This window comes from Cynocephalus volans, chromosome 10 (assembly GCF_027409185.1).
Source record: "Cynocephalus volans isolate mCynVol1 chromosome 10, mCynVol1.pri, whole genome shotgun sequence".
Taxonomy (NCBI): Eukaryota; Metazoa; Chordata; class Mammalia; order Dermoptera; family Cynocephalidae; genus Cynocephalus; species Cynocephalus volans.
In genome coordinates this window covers 109,259,447-109,276,707 of record NC_084469.1, presented here as the reverse complement: position 1 = coordinate 109,276,707, position 17,261 = coordinate 109,259,447, and the positions used below count along the sequence as shown (strand labels likewise).

At 46.5% G+C, this 17,261-nt stretch overlaps 1 protein-coding gene across 1 annotated transcript in view; it reads right to left on the bottom strand.

Annotated features, from left to right (window-relative positions):
- Nucleotides 1–17,261, bottom strand: part of NWD1 (NACHT and WD repeat domain containing 1) — a 62,987-nt gene that overhangs the window by 44,277 nt on the left and 1,449 nt on the right. Inside the window, 3 exon segments of the mRNA XM_063113118.1 lie at nucleotides 4,147–5,419; nucleotides 10,626–10,923; nucleotides 16,157–16,273. Coding sequence (XP_062969188.1) covers nucleotides 4,147–5,419; nucleotides 10,626–10,923; nucleotides 16,157–16,273 — 1,688 coding nt within the window.

Genomic DNA, 17,261 nt, shown 5'->3' with positions numbered 1-17,261 from the left:
TAGCATCCCTGGCTTCCACCTACTGGGGGATCCCAGAAACACCCTCCCCCTCCATTGTGACAATCAAACTGTCTCCTACCAGGTGTCCCCTGGGGGCAGAAGCACCCTGAGGTGAGGACTTCTAGCCTAGAAGGAACTTGGATCTGCTCCAAGAGCAAGACTCTCAACCACCCCGCCGCACCAACTCCTTGTGTAAGAGGAACATATTCTCATGGACCTAGAGGGACCAAAGTCATCTCCCTTACTATCACCCTCATAAACCAACTCCCCACCAGCCCTTAGGAGGGGCGGCCCTACATCCCATGAGACTCATGGCCGTACTGATTGGACCAGATGTGGGTCCTGGTAGAACAGATTGCTTCTATCTCCTGGATTTGGAATTGTTACTCAAAGAACAAACCGGAAGATGGAGCCTGATCCTGAAATAGGAGCTCATGATGCCAGCTGAAGCTGGAGGCAAGCTGAAGGTCCAGGAGGCAAACAGAAGCGTCTAGAAGAGGAGCCGATGTGCAGAGAGGACCCAGAGGGAGAGGGGATGAGAATAGGCCATGATCTCATGACTTTCCAGTTTCCATGACAACTTGCTTCCTCCATGTGGACTTCATCAGAGTGGACCGATGGGCCACCCCTCTATTCTGGAACATTCCCCAATCTATCTCTGTACTCTTGTGGAGTCTAGGAAAGTTGTGAAATCTGGGGTACAACATGAAATCTGGGGTACCCCCTGAACTTGGCTATAAGGTGGCCCTGGATTTTCCCAACTTTCCCTTGGAATAAAGCCCTTATTTTTTTAAATACTAGCATGAGCGGGCTTCTATTTCTGTCAATCAAATGAAAAGACTCCCTTGTGGAACTGACCACTGCCACCTTGACCAATCTGTGGCTCCAGACAAAGGTCTGAAATGGCACAGGCGAAGAAGGAAAAAGTTGCCCCCCAAAACTGAGAGGAGGCAAACCTCTGTCATCCAGCATTTCAGATGATGGGCTCGAGCACTTTCTGTTGGCCAGTTGCAGGAAAGGCAATGTTTTGTAGCTTGGTGTCGCTGCTAATTGGCCTCCAGCCGGCCCTCCTGGGTAAGGGAGCTTGGCTTCTTGGGTGCTTCTGAGAACACCCTTCTCTCTGCTGCTCATTATTCCTGATCCCCCTTCCACACCCACATCTCTGAGCAATGACTCTTAACCATTGCGACCCAGGTTTACAGCCCCAAGATTTTCATCCAGGTGATCAATCCTAGAAGCAGCCTTTTCTTTCTTCTTTAAGTATTTATTTATTTCCCCAGCTTTACAGAGGTGTAACTGATACATAAAAATGGTATCTATTAAAGGTGTGCAACATAGTGATTCGATGCACATATACATTGTGTAATGACTACCACAATCAAAATTAATTAACACATGCATTACCACCCAGAGTCACATTGTGTTGTGTGTGTGTGTGCATGGGTGGTGAGGACACTTAAAATCTACTCTCTTAGCAAATTTCAAGTCAACAGTACAGTATTGTTAACTATAGTCACCATGCTATACATTAGATCCCCCAAACTGACTCATCTTATCATGGAAAGTTTGTATCCTTTAACCAATATCTCCCCATGTCCCCCAACCCTAACCCCTGGCAACCACTGTTCTACTCTCTGCTTCTGTGAATTTGATTCTTCCTTTCTTTGACTCTATAAATACACTGGTATTGGATTTTCCTTTTTGCTGGTTCCCATGCTACAGGCTTGAAATTAAACTTAGACATATCCTTACAGTCAATCCTTCAGAGAAGTTTGCTTTAAAAAGATTTTTTCTGAAATCTCCCCACGTATGGCTTATTGATGACAGAGGGGATGTTGCAAATTTACAGTGGAAAAAAAAAAATCTGTGCCCAAGAAGGGTTGAGCATCACTCAGACCTGAATGCAATCATGAAACCAACATCATCCAAGCAACCTACATGGAGGGACATATGACAATCTCCCCACCGGAAGCTGTGGTCCCTGGACCAGGAGCATCAGCCTCTCCAGGGAGCTTGGGAGAAATGCACGATCCAGATCCCTGAGTCAGAATTGACAGTCACAGATAAGACCCACGATGCATATAGCCATTAAGGGCTGAGGAGCACTGACCTACAAAATAACTTCAAGAAGACAAAGACAGATGGTGGGGTCCCAGATTGAAGGAGATTGCAAAAGACTGAATGCTTGAATCCTCCCAAAATTCACATGTTATAATCCTAACCCCCGAGATGACGGTATCAGGAGGTGGAGCCTTGGGAGCTGGTTAGGTCATGAGGGTGGAGCCTTCAGGAGAGGGATTAGTGTCCTTATAGAAGACACCCCAGAGAACTCCTCATCCATTCCACCATATGAGGACACAGCAAGAAGACACCATCTATGAACCAGGAAGAGGGTCCTCACCAGAACCCGACCATGCTGGCACCCTGAGCTCTAACTTCCAGCCTCCAGAACTGCGAGAAAGAAATTTCTGTGGTCAATAAACCACCCAGTCTGTGGAACTTTGTTCAGCAGCCCGAACAGATTAAGACAGAGATTTGACAATTTGACTTCAACTGTGAGATTCTGGATTAGGAGCAAAGGGAGAGCAGCTGTAAAGGACGTTATGGAGGCAGTTAGAGAATTCTGAATATGAACTGTGTATTAAATAGTACCGTGTCTATGTTAATTTCTCACACTCTATAATTGTCCTGTGGCGATGTGAGATTCTGACTGTCCTTGTTCTTGGGAATTGTGTGAGTTATTTAAGGGTAAAGGGGAATGATGTCCACAATGAATTCTCAAGTGGTTTGGGGAAAAATTACATATAAGTCTGTGTGTGTGTGTGTGTGTGTGTGTGTGTGTGTGTGTGTAAATAGATAGATATGTGGATAGATAGATGATAGATATGTAGGTAGATGATAAATATGTTGATAGATGATATATAGATATGTTGATATGTATACACAGACAGATATGTACATATGTATATGTATATAGATGATAGATATGCAGGTAAATGATAGATATGTTGATAGGCGATATATAGATACATAATGGATAGATGATAGATACATATGTAGGTAGGTAGATAAGTAGATGCAGGAGAGACAGATGGAGGGAGAGAGACACAGTGAGAAAGAGAGAAAAAAAGCTAATGCAGCAAACTGGTGACTCTGGGGTAAGGGTGGATGGCAGTAGTTTTTGACCAAGGACTATTCTGCCTGCAGAGGACACTTAGTAATGTCCTGACACATTTTTGGGTGTCACAGGTGGGAGCACTACTGGTATCCGATGAGTGGAGGCAGGGACGCTGCTCGGCACCCTACAGTGCACAGGACAGTCCCCACAGCCAGGAGCGATCAGCTGTAGATACCAGTAGTGCTGAGGCTGAGAAACCCTGGTGGACGGGAACACTTCACTACCTAGTCTGTTCTTGCAATCATCTATACATTTGACATTATTTCAAAGTAAAAATTTTACAAATCCATAGAGACAGAAAGATTAGTGGTTGCCAGGGGTGGGGGAAGGGAAAGGGGAGTGGCTGCTAATGCAGGCAGGGTTTCCTTTTGGGGTGATGAGAATGTTCTGGAACTAGGTAGAGGCGGTGGTTGCACAACACTGTGAATGCACTAAATGTCACTGGATTGTATCCCATAAAAGGGTGAACTTTACGTTAAGTGAATTGTACTGGGTTGAATAGTGACCTCCTAAAATCCATGCCCACCTGGAGCCTGTGCATGTGACCTCGTTTGAAAGCAGTCTTTGGAGAAGTAATCAACTTAAGATGAGGGCATTCTGAACAAGGGTGAGCCCTGATTCAATGAGTGGTGTCCTCATACGAGGGAAATTGAGATACACAGACTCACAGGGAGGAGAAGGCCATGTGAAGACAGAGGCAGAGATCACAGTGTCGCATCTACAAGCCTGGAATGGTCAGCAACACCAGAAACTGAGAAAAGCGTAGAGAATAGATTCTCCCCTAGAGCTTTTAGAGGCAGCCTGGCCCTGCTGACACCTTGACTTCCAGCCTCCACAACTGTGAGAGGATAAATTTCTGTTGTTCTCAGCCACCCAGTTGGTGATCTGTTACAGCAGCCCTAGAACGCAAATGCATGAGTTATATCTCAACTAAAAAAAAAAAAAAGAGTTAAAAACCAGAGACTTACCGGGAAGATGCAATGTAGCCCAGCACGTGGGCCACCAGGAGCTGCCCGTGTGTTTGCTCCAGGCGCGCACAGAGCTGGTGTGTTGCTTCCTCTGCGGTGGTGGACAAAGGGGCTGGCATGGTGAAGGAGGCCCATTTCCGGGCCTCCTCAAAGGCCAGCCTCAGCCGCCCTGGGTGTCCGCACTCTGGGAGGCTGGCCCAGAGTAGGTCCCTCTGCACCAGGCTCAGTGTCCTCCTTGCGGCCACCAGTAGCAGCTGGATCATCTCTTGCCCTTGATTTCCAGAGAGGGGCTTCACCTCCCAGTAGGCCCCTGGGTCTGTGAGCATCTGTCGCATTGTGTCTAAATCCCCCCGCTGCCCTGAGCTCACCGAGAGAATGAGGTGCACCCTTGGGGGGCACCTGCGAGGCAGCCAGGGGACCCTCTGAGTGTGGTGGATGGAGTCCAGGTCCTCTATGGAGTCCAGCAGGAGCACAAGGGTCTCAAAGTTTCTGTAGGAGACGGTGTGGAGGAGAGAGTGGAAAAACTGGACCACCCTGGTGTGGGCATCCAGAACCTGGACAGGGGGCAGGGGCAGCCCATAGGCCAAGCACACCTGGAAGCAAATGCTTTTGAGCAGGCTGCGGGAGTCCGAGCTCATCTGTGATGTCCCCAGCAGCCGCAGGACGGTCACCGTCTTATGGCCAAGCAACCCTGGCATTTGCTCGGCCAGCTTGCACATCAGGGCTGTCTTCCCGATGCCCGGGGGTCCAAAGAGAACCTGGGGAGTGTGGGGGTTGCTGTCATTCTGCCTGAGCCGCTGCCCGAGCTGAGCCAGGAGCTCCTGGCGTCCACAGAAAGTCCGGGTGACCTCTGCACTCTGCCAAAGGTGGTGGCGGATCTCCTGGTAGAGCCACTCCAACTCCTGTCTGGCTGCCTCCAGCTCTCGGAGGTGTTCGAGGACCTGGTGGTTGGCCCTGGCCACAAACTGCTCACCCAGTTCCTTCAGGTAGCGGGCATGAGCCTTGTTCTTGGGGTTCACCAGGTCACGGCTCCACGGCAGGTGGTGAGCTTTGAGAACTCCGGGCTGTGTCTCAGCAATGCGCCCCTTGAGACTTCTGAGAAGGTTCTGGGCATCGGTGTCCAGGCAGCCATCCGCAAGTCGGTCTACCATCTTGAGGGCGCAGTCTTCCAGGATGTGTTTGTTGAGGTCTTGGATCTCTCGCAGGAAGATGGTGGCTCCCTGGTCACCGTCTGCTGAGCTCAGCACGCCCCTCTCTATCTCCCACTCAATGACTACAAAAGCAGAGGAGGCAGAAAGAAAGTGTGGTCATCATTGTGTCAGCAGCTGGCCTACATGGGGTCGCTGGGGAGACATTTTCCAGGAGTGGGGGTGAGGGAACATTGGTTCTCAAGCTTAACATGCATCAGAGTCACCTAGGGGACTCACAAAAATCCACATGGCTAGACCCCACCTCCAGAAGTTCTGATTTAGCAGATCTGGGTGTGGACCATGAATCTGCATTTCCAATAAGCTCCCAGGTGATGCTGAGGTTGCTGGTCTGGGGACTGCACCCAGAGTAACACTGATTTAGCCGATATTAATCGAAGAAAACAAAGACCCTGTGTGAGAAGCTACCCCATTGTAAAACAGTACAGTCATCCTCAGAAAGTTAGATGCGGAGTTACCACAGGACTCAGCAATTCTGCTCTTAGGTATCTGCCCCAAAGAACTGAAAACAGAGTCTCAAACAAATACTTGAACACCCTTGTTCATAGCAGCACTATTCACAATAGCTAAAAGGTAGAAATGACCCAAATGTTCGTCAACAGTGAATGGATAAACAAAACATGGTATATCCATACAATGGAATATTATGCAGCCATAAAAATGGAATAAGTACTGATATATGCTGCAATGTGGATGAACTTCAAAAATGTTATGCTGAGTGAAAGAAGCCAGACACAAAAGGTCACATATTGTATAATTCCATTTATACGCAATGTCCTGTATGTTCTGTCCATAGGGACAGAAAGAAAGCAGATTGGTGGTTGCCAGGGGATGAAGGGAGGCGAGATAGAGAGTGACTGCTGATGGGGATGGAGTTTTCTTTCGGGGTGATGAGATTGTCCCGGGACTAGACAGAGGTGATGGTTGCACAACATAGTGAATGTGCTAAATGCCACAGAATTGTTGAAAATGGTGAATTTCATGCTATGTGAATTTCATCTCAATAAAAAAAAGCCAGTGCTGTCAGTTTTGAGTGTCTCATGCATTCATTCAACAAATGCTTACTGAGTTCCTGCTTGTACCAGCCTCTACTCTCCACACAGGGGATCTAGCAGTGAGCAAAACACATGAAGTTCCCTGTCCTGGTGGGGTGGACATTCCAATCTGATTGAATAAATGGACATATTCATGGACATGAATGTTGTAAATAAACAAGTTGTTTTGCCTAGGCAGAGAAGGGCAGATGGGGCATTTGGGGCTGAAAAAAAAAAAATCTGCAAAGGCAGGGAGGCCAGAGAGAGACTTTTTAATGAGCTTGGAGGCTGGGTTCCCAGTGAGGTAGAAACCAACTCATTACTTTCTGAGAGCAAGAGTCAGCACACTTTTCTATAAAGTGCTAGAGTAAATATTTGAGGCTTTACGGGACAGACGGTTTCTGTCACAACTACTCAACTTTGTTCTTGTAGCATGAAAGCAAACAGACAACATGTAAAAAGAATGCACTTGCATATGTTCTAATAAAGCGTTATTTCCAAAAACAAGCAGTGGGCCAGACTTGGTCTGTGAACCATAGTTTGCCAATCCCTGTCCCAGAGCATGCAGCAGCTGCCCCAAGAACCCATATTTTCCAGAGCCACGGGCCCACACTGACTTCTCCTTGGAGGCTTTGTTTTGAAATAGCAGTCAGATGTGAGGAGTTATTTTTGAAGCTTGGCTCAGTGAAGGCTCCCAGCTGAATGAGCCAGGCCCTTGGAGACAGGGCTCAACCTCCAAACCAAAGACAAGAGTCACTCAAAAGTCCTCTTTGGAGAGATTTCACATCCCCTTCCTCGGCCCCATGGATGAAGGTCAAGGATGAAGGCAACTAATAGTCCCAAAATGGGATTCTTCTTGGACAGACTTCAGCACAAACCAACCCAAGACCATCTGCTCTGCCACCTGCAGGCTGTGTGACCTTGGGCCAGTCATGGCACCTCTCTGATCCTCTGTTTCCTCCCCTCTAATATGGGTGTATGAGTCCATCCTGATGGTGAGCTGTCATGAGAATTTTTATGGAATAATGCTTGTGAAAAGCTGAGTATGTTATGCAGAAGGAAAGAAAGCCAGTCTCAAAAAGTTAAGACTGTGTGATTCCATCCATCTTCTGTAACGTTGTTCAAATGAATTATTGAGATAGAGATGGACTAGTGGTTGCCAAGGGCTGGGGATTGGGTGAGGGGTGAGTATGGTTATAAGTGGGTAGCAGGAGGGACCCTTTTGACAAGGGAATGGTTCTATATCTTGATTGTTTTATAGGAAACTACATATATGACAAAACTGCACAGAATGAAATATATGCACATACATGCGCACACAAATTCGTGCCTGTAAGAGTGGTTCTCTCTCTGGATTGTAACAATGTCCATTTCTGAGTTGTAACATTGTACTCTCTTTTTGCACTGAGATGATGCTGGGGACACTGAGCCCCTAAATTCTGATAAATCTTCTTTCCCTTTGGGGGGTACCTGGGTGAAGGATACAGAGAACCTCTCCATCCTATTTTTTGCAACCTCGTGTGAATCTCTAATTATTTCAAAATAAAAAGCTTTTTAAAAAAAATCTGGGCTAAGTGCCTAGAAAGTAATACGCCCTGAAGACACAGTCACTGACATGCCCCTGAGCTCAGCACTCATCTGTGCTTTATGCTAATTCTGAGGAACTCCTATTTGTTCATTGGAGTGGGACTTCTTATTGGGTGAGCTTGGACATTGTCTGATGAGATCAAATGAAGTCATGGCTGGGACAAGACCCTTTGCATCCCCACGTGACACCATGAGATACTCCCTCTGACCTGTTTCACTTTACAGACGAGGAAACTGAGGCTCTGAGCTGGCTCCAAGTCAATACAGCCAGAAAGGAACAGGGCTGAGCTGCAAATACCAGCCTGTTCCAAAGCACAGACCCCAGATGCTGATTAGGGCCCCAATCACAAAACAATTGGTACAATTTGGCGTCACATCATAGAGCAAGCAATAGCAACATCATAAGTGCTCGATTAACAGTAGCCACTAATGTTATCATTCACATAAGCAGCGTATGCAAAATTGATAAGTCATGACAAGCCTTAGCCAAAGAAGGATGAAAGTTAACATCACCATGATGTCATGTGGGTATTGGACGCCCCTGGTATGATGGGATGAGGGGGTATTTCCCCTCTGTGATTTTCCTCCCAAAAACCTATAACCCCTCTTTAATTATGGCAAAATATCAGACACACCCAGATTGAGGGACATTCTGCAACAGGCCTGGCCAGACCTCTTCAAAAGTGTCAAGGTCACCAAAACCACAGAAGCTCTGAGAAACTGTCACACACCGGTGGACCAGAAAGAGACGTGAGGACTAAACACAGTGTAAGATCCTGGAACAGAAGGACATTCATGGGAAAACGTGAAATCTGAATACCATCTGGAGTCTAGTTAATAGAAACATACCAATGTTAGTTACCAGTGTTGATGTATTGGTTTTGGCAAATGGACCATGGTCACATAGGATGTAAACTTCAGGGGAAGGTGGGTGAAAGACATATGGGAACTAATACAAAAGAAAAAGAAAGAACTATATACTATATTTGTAGCTCTGCAAATTTGTAACTTCCCTGTAAACCTAAAATTATCCCAAAATAAATAGTTTATTTAAAAAGATATGTCATTGCTAGAATTTGCATATAATAAACACATTATATATGTGATATATGATATATATCATATATTAATGTATATAATTAATATATCATATCAATATATCACATTTTGGGCCGGTCCCATGGCTCACTCGGGAGAGTGCGGCGCTGGTAGTGCCGAGGCCGCGGGTTCGGATCCTATATAGGAATGGCTGGTGCGTTCACTGGCTGGCTGAGCATGGTGCGGACACTGTACCAAGGGTTGTGATCCCCTTACCAGTCAGGAAAAAAAAAAAAATATATATATATATATATAAATATCACATTTTGTAATTTATTTATAGATTAATTGTATTGATCACATTTTAATAAAATTAAAACTCTATTCATATAAATCACTACATTCAATATCTTTAAATAAATCAATATATTTAATGTTGATAATATAAATTCATATATTGAATATGTTGATGATATAAATTTATATATTTAATATTTTGGGTCATATAAATTAACATACTAATTGTTCATACGCTGACATCTTACTAACTCATAAACAAGAAGAAAAACCTATTTCTTCCTGGCAGCAGGCAGTGGAGAAATGACTGGATCATGCTGCATTTTTAGAAAAATCTTTCTGCTCAGTTGGTTAGAGCACAGCCTTATAACACCAAGGTCACGGGTTCAGATCCCCGTACTGGCCAGCTGACAAAAAAACAAAAAACAAAAACAAAGAAAAATCTTTCTGGTAGCCGGTGTGGAAGATTAGGGGGTGAGGCTGGTGTCCGCAGGTAGGTGAGGGGCACAGAAATGGTTTTCAGGTCTGCGGACTCATGGGGATGGGAGCTGTCACTGAGAGATGAAGTCCCAACCAGCTGGGAGCTGTTGGGTGATAAATTCAGACAGTCCCAAGTTCCCATCTTTACTCGTCCCCTTGGGCAAACAAGTCTCCTCCTTCCTGTGCCTCAGTTTCCCCCCCACAGGCAGGTGCAGAAAGGCCGGACGATTCACACTCAGAGGCAGTGTGCAAATAGAGTTCCTCAGCAGGGGCTGGCTCTTGGGCCAACACGGGGTGACCCACTCTTGCAGTTTGCCTGGGACTAACCAGGGATTAGCCCTGAAAATCTTCCTGCTGGGGACCCAGGCAAACCAGGTGGGTGGTCACTCTAGCACACCTGTTGCCAGGAGCTTCTCTGGGAGAAGGGGAGAGAGAACTGAAGGAGAAGAGGAAGATTTTGATAGACCAAGGTCGACCACGGTTCCATTGTGTAGTGGTTGTCCCGTCTGGCTTACACGCAAGAGGTCCAGGGTTTGCAGCCCAGTATGAACCCTGGGATGATTACTTTAGTCTTTGGCTGACTGGTTAGAGTGAGCGTGGTGCCAATAACACCAAGGTCAAGGGTCTGGTCCTCATACCAGCCAGCTGCCAAAAGAAAGACTGAACCATGTTGGATCAGTAAAACAACCTTTTTTCAGAACCAGGGGTCAGGGAGCTAGGTTGGTTTGGCATTTGCAGAAATGCAGACTGCTGCACTTTTGGTGGCAGGGGACGCATATTCTGAATATCTGGTCACTTTCACATGGACCCCCAAGGGGAGTCCTTGAAGCCTCACCTGACCGGTGGTAGTGGTGCCACTGCTCCTGGGTGATGAGGCCCAGCCTGTGTGCCTGCTGGGCTCCGGAGCGTAGGACAGAGCTCAGGGTGGACTCCTCGGGCCCTCGGGCCTCTCCGTCCCCTGGCGCCTGCAGGACGTAGGCAGGAGGAACGGCGTTCTCGTCCCTCCGGAAGCGTCGTGCCACCAGCTCCAGGTCATGCGGCCTGGTGGTCAGTTGGGCCCTCAGCGCCTCCCACTCCTTTTCCTCGATCAGAGGGGGGACCGGGCAGGGGCCATACTGGTCACCTACGAGGGCCTGGCAGAGAGGTGGACAGAAAGGGGAGCACAGATTCAAATCCTGACTGGGGCACTAACTCTGTGACTACGAGGGAGGACACTGAGCCCCTAAACATGGGTCTGGTGGCAGTGGCCTGGTGATAATTACATTAAGAAGCACAGGCAGAGATTGAGACCTGCACCTGCCCACGGAGGTACCCGAGAGCCCAGGACGTCAGACAGGTAAGTTTTGATTTCGATCAAGCACCAGGCATCACTAAATCTTTTTCCTGGAAACCCCCCTGTGGTCACTGAATCATGGTCCCCAAAGATATCAAGTCTTAATTCCTGGAACCCGTGAATGTACCTTATATGAGAAAAGGGTCTTTGCAGATGGGATTAAGTGAAGGATCTTGGGATGCGAAGAATATTTGAGAAAATATTTCAAATAATATTGGGATTATTTGAGTGGGCCCTAAATGTAACCACAAGCGTCATTAATAAGAGACAGGCAGAGGGAGATTGGACACAGAAGAGACAAAGGCAATAGAATGATGGAGAGAGACTGGAGGGATGTGGCCACCGGCCAAGTGTGTCACCTCGAAGGAGTTCCTGACTATTTAAGTTAGAGGTACTTGAAAAATGGCAGGTGCAAAAAGGTCTCTCTGACCTCCATGCTGTTTCTTAAAAGCAGAAGATGAGATTCCCATATGAATGGAATAAAATTTTCATCCTCAAGGATGACAAGACGAGACCAGAAGAATTCTGTTCAGAGCTTGTTAAAATAATTCTTTATCTTGTAAGCCTTCCTATGTAATTTAGTTGCTTCTTCACCATTTACTGTTCCTTGCCCAGTTCAACGTGTAAGTAACTTCTTTTTTTGGCGGGGGTGGGCAGCTGGCTGACAGGGCATCCTAACCCGTGACCTCGGTGTTACAAGGCTGCTCTCTAACCAATCGAGCTAACCGGCTGCACGGTAGCTGATTCTAACTGCATCTTCAGGTCTTCATTTCCTTACGAGGGCTCTTGTGCCAGGTAAAAGGTAAATTAAATAAACTGGCATGTTTTGTCCTGTTAATCAATCTCATGTCAATTTACTTTTCAGACTCATCTGGGACCGTAAAAGGACGGAGGTGGAGTTCGGCCACCCCTAAAGCCTGGAGCCACCAGAAGCTGAAAGAGGCAATAAAATACCCAGTTCGTGGTGATTAGCTACAGCAGCCGTGGGAAACTCACGCATCCCTCATTTTACACGACAAACTGCCGTTCCTCATACGCAGGCACTGGCATGTCCTAGGAACAGAGCTATGACCAGCACGAAGACCCCCTGGGGGCTGTGCAAATCTCATCCCGTTCCTGGGGGTGTGAGCCTCCCAGGTTGGGCAGGACTGTCCCCAACAGCAGCCAGGGAGCAAGGCTAGATGGGGGTGGGGGGTGGGACATGGTTCACGCAAGTGCAGAACGGATCCCGTCTTCATTTAGAATTTTGACATTTTGTTCTTTACGGATTTGGGGATTCACTTTATTATTTTTTTAATTGCATTAAAATGTTATTTATCTCAATCACCGAGATCTTGGGCACCGCCTTAAATTCGGGGTAAGCTCCTTGCTCTTATTCTGGCCCCCTCAGGGAGCATCCGAGCTTCAGCAGGGCTCAGAGGACCCAAAGTTCAGCAGTCTCCTTTATAGATGTGGACGTGAAGGCCTGGGAATGGAGGGGAATTGGTTCAAGGTCATGGGGTGCTTGAAGGGCTGAACAGAGCGAGTGGGGACATCAGATTCCAGCATAGAAGTTCTGTCTTCTGAGCTCAGTCATTGCACAAATGTTTATGGAGCTCTAGCAAAGCACCAAGCCCGTGACAACTGCTCAAGAGATAGCAGTGACTAAGACGGTCTCAGTCTCAGCCTTCCCAGACCTTGGAGTCTTCGTGGACCATATTGGAACAATACTGAACCATACTGGATCAGTAAAATAACTTTTTTCAGAAATGGGGGTCCGGGAGCTAGGTTGGTTTGGCATTTGCATAAATGCAGACTGGAGAGGCAGGCATTAATCTGAGAATCAGACTAATGTGAAATTGCAGCTGTCAGAGTGCTAGGAAGAGAGGGTAAATGTGGGTCACATGGGTGGTGGCCTCAGGGAACCTCGCCCGAGGAAGTGAGGGTGGAGCTGCAGAATAAGACATGAGAAGGAGCTCATGGAGCAGAACACCTGGCAGGCAGAGGGAATGGCATGTGCAAAGGTCCTGTGGCAGAAAGGAGTATGGCCAGTTCAGAGAAGCCAGGACGCCAGCAAGGATGGGGCAGTGAAGGGAGGTAAGGCCATTCTGTGGCCAACATTCTGTAGGACACAGTGAGGCCCTAAGATTTTGGCCTAAATGCCCAGAGCAGCAGGAGGCCCCCTTTCTGCCTCAACACACTCAGAGCTGATGCAAACTGGAATGCAAAGAGTTAACTTGGAGGTGGCTTAGGACTTCAGGCTAGAGCCAAAGTCTTGTTTCCTCATGATAAGATGGTAGGAATCATCCCTATCTTTTTTATTGGGTTGCTCCAGGATATTCCAGGAGTGTGCACCCAGGAAATCTGGATAAATGCAATCTGTGTTGACGGGATCTTGAAGAGGACTCTGCTCTCCAGGGGTCCTTCCAGCAGCAGGAACAAGAGAAGTTGGAAAACCACAGACCAAAGGTTTTAGGAAGGAGACAGCCAGTAAAAAATGCTCCAGTGTGTGGGATCAGAGCAAGAAAAGTAGGAAGAGCTCCCGCCAGGAGCAACTCTTGGACGTGCTGGAGCTGCTGGAGACCCAGGAGACGAGAGCCTCAAAAAGGAGCACCTGGGGACCTGGCTCCGGCTGCTGTGTTACCTAATGACTTATTTACCTGAGAGATGCCTCTCCACGGGCTCCCTGCACATCTCTGGTTTTCATGGTCCCCCAAATCCAAGCCATGGAGGAGAATGATGTTGTGAGTCTTGGGTGATGGGGGGTCAATGGCTGGCTCGAGAAGAAGCAGGAAGTAAGTAGAGGTCAGCTGGCCACAGGGCCTCTCTGGAAGGTCCCCTGGTTGGTCTGTTGGGCCTGGGGGAAGCTCGGAGATCATCCTCCGGTTCCCCATGCAACCTGGAAGCTGTGCTGTGCTTTTCCCTGCCTGCAATTCGGGTTGCAAAACCAAATTCCTCCTGGAGTTCTTTTTCTCCCTTGTCTCCCTGTTTTGTTTTTCCCTTAAAAAAAAAATAGCTGGGGGGCTGACCGGTTAAATCAGTCGGTTAGAGCACAGCCTTGTAACACCAAGGTGGAGTTCAGTTCCCCATACCAGCCAGCCACAAAAATATACATATATATATATATATATGTATATTTTTTTTCTTGGAAACTCAACAAAATAATCATTAGGTTCCTTTGGAACATTAAATTCAGAAGACTGGAAAAAATATTGTGAAGGAGATTTACAAGCAGAGCAGAGAGCCTGCCATACAGTAGAACATATTTTAAAGCAGTAATAATTAAAACAGATATAAAATCGAAATTACAATAAAAGAATGAACACACAGGCCCAACAGCATTTAAAACCTAATACCCAGTCAAGAAGCTTCTCATATTCCTTGCCCAGCTCTTAGTTTTTTTGTTTTTTGTTTTTTAAAGAAGCCTAATCTCTCTCCCTCTCGCTCCCTCTCCCTCTCTCTTTCTCTCCTTATCTTTCTTTCTTTTATTTATATGTTTATTATTTTAGCTCCCACTTATGAGTGAGAACATACAGTATTTCTCTTTCTGTGCCTGGCTTATTTCACTTAATATAATATTTTCTAAGTTTATCCACATTGCTGTGAATGGCAATATTTCATTCTTTTTTATAGTTGAGTAATATTCCACTATGTAAATACACCACATTTTCCTTGTCCAGTCATCTGATGATGGACATGTAGGTTGGTTCCAACACTTGGCCATTGTAAATAGAGCTGTGATGAACATGGGGGTGCAGATACCCCTTCTACATGATGATTTCCATTCCTTTGGGTATATACCCAGCAGTGGGATTGCTGGATCGTACAGCAGTTCTATCTGTAGTTGTTTAAGGAATCTCCATACAGTTTAAGGAGACCTAATCTCTAAGTGCTGTTCAGTAGAACCTTCTGCAAAGCTGGGCGAGTTCTAATCTGTGCTGTCCCATACAGTGGACACTCACCATTACAATGTGGCTAGTGCACTCGAGGAACTGAAATTTTAATTCTATTTGACTTTAATTAATTTAAATGTAAATTGCCACATGTGATTTGTGGTTACTGCATTGGAAAGTACAATTCTAAGGCCAGATAACCCTCATCTACTTCTCTTTATTTCCTTAGAAAACAGCTTTTAGAATGGGAACCTCTCTCTTCTACCTGCTATCTTATTTTCAGGACATGTTCTGGAGGATTTTTCCCTTTATTTGGAGCTGCTCAAATATTCTTTGTAAGGTGTGTTAGGCAAAGATTCTTCCTTTACTTTTTCTCTCTTTACTGTCTAGGACAGGGATTGGCAAACTATTTCTGGAAAAGGCCAGATAGTCAATATTTATGGTGTTGTGGGCCAGACAGTCTCTGTTGAAACAGCTTGGACCTCTAAAGCAGTTATAGACAATGGGTAAATGAATGAGTGTGGGTGTGTGCTAATAAAGCTTTATTTACAAAAACAAGCAGCGGGCCAGATTTGCCCCACCAGCTCTAGTTTGCTGGCCCCTGCTTTAGGATTTATGAAGCAAAATGTCATAGTTCTTAGATGTATCTGGAATATGATGGTGTAATAAATTCAGACTCTGGGATATCATTCTTCGGTAACAGTCCAAACCATGAACTGTGGACTGGGGTTCATTTTTGTGTTAGAGGGAACGCAGTTGGGAGGGGGAAAAAGAGGGGCACTCAGAGGAAAAAAATTTTCCAAGACCTTGTGGGTTTCCACCTTCTTTATGCTTTTCCAAGATCCCAAAGTGGATGATGGGATGGAGAAGATGGGGGAGGGTTCAGATCAAAGTCTAAGATTCCTTCTAGTATCAACATTCTACTCTCCAGCTCCTCGGCTGTGTCCATTTGACTGTTCATGTCTAGATCTCAGCTAGCTCTGCAGAGAAAGAATGTTGTGGTCTATTAGCAATGTCTGCCATGGGCAGGCTATAGGGATAGGGTCTGGTAGCAGGAACACCACCCACTTCCCTCTTGTGTCTGGTCAGCTAGGGAACAGGGCACATTTCTGGTGACAGAAGGAGGAATAAGAGCTAACCCATCCCTCCTGAGAGACTCACAACAAAAGCTGGCCCTATGGATGTTTTGCGACACCGGTCGAGCTCCTCCAAGCAGAGTTCCGTGGTCATGTGGTCAGTGGCCTCCGTGTTCCGAATACCCCACCTCAGATCAACGACCTTGGGATTACAAGTGAGGGTTTGTCAGGGAGGTGGCATGGTGGGTGATTTTTTTTTCAATTCCCTTTGACAAAAAGCTCTTTCTTTCAATCATTTTTGACAGCCTTTCCCTCTCGGGGCATGTCTAGATTAAAAGAACTAGAACAGGGCTGGCCAGTTTAGCTCACTTGGGAGAGCACAGAGCTGAAAACACCAAGGTCAAGGGTTTGGATCCCCGTACCGCCAGCCGTCCCCCAAAAAGAACTTGAATGAAACCCATAACCTCAGTGTAATCATGAGAACAACATCAGACAGACCCAGATTTGCGGGGAAGGGCATTCTGTAGGATGCCCTGCCAGTTCTTCCTAAGACTGCCAAGGTCATGAGTGACAAGGAGACTGAGAAACTGTCCCAGACCAGAGAATACTGGGGTGATGTGACAACCACATGCAATGGGATACCCTGCATGGGACCCTCCACCAGAAAGAGAACTTGAACTGGCAACATCCAGATAAAGTCTGGGGGTTGGTTAATAGTAATACACCACGTGGATTCGACAGTTGTAATAAATACTACAACTATGGTAACATAGTTCTCTGTACGTGGTTAGGTGAGATGTTGACAATGGGAGAAACTGGGTGCAGGGTGTATGGTAACTCTCTGTACCGTCTGTGCAAATTTCCTGTGCATCTAAATTTCAAATCAAAAGTTTGTTTAAAAACAACATTTGAAAAACTTTTAAAAAAAAAAGAGGAACTCAGGCATTTTCAAATTGTTCCTTTTTAAGCGAGGACATGTCCATGCTTGTTTGCAGACTTTTTTTTTTTTTTTTGCAAAGGAGGGTGTTTAGTTTGGCCAGAACTGGACTCAGCAAAGTCTCCTTGACAACCGCACGCCTGCGGTCCCTTTTCGCCTGCTGGCCAGAGGGGAGTCCAGCAGAAAGGCTCACCAGAGCAAGCGATGTTGAGCCTGGGGAAGGCTGGGGTGAGGGGCAGACGGTGGGACTGGG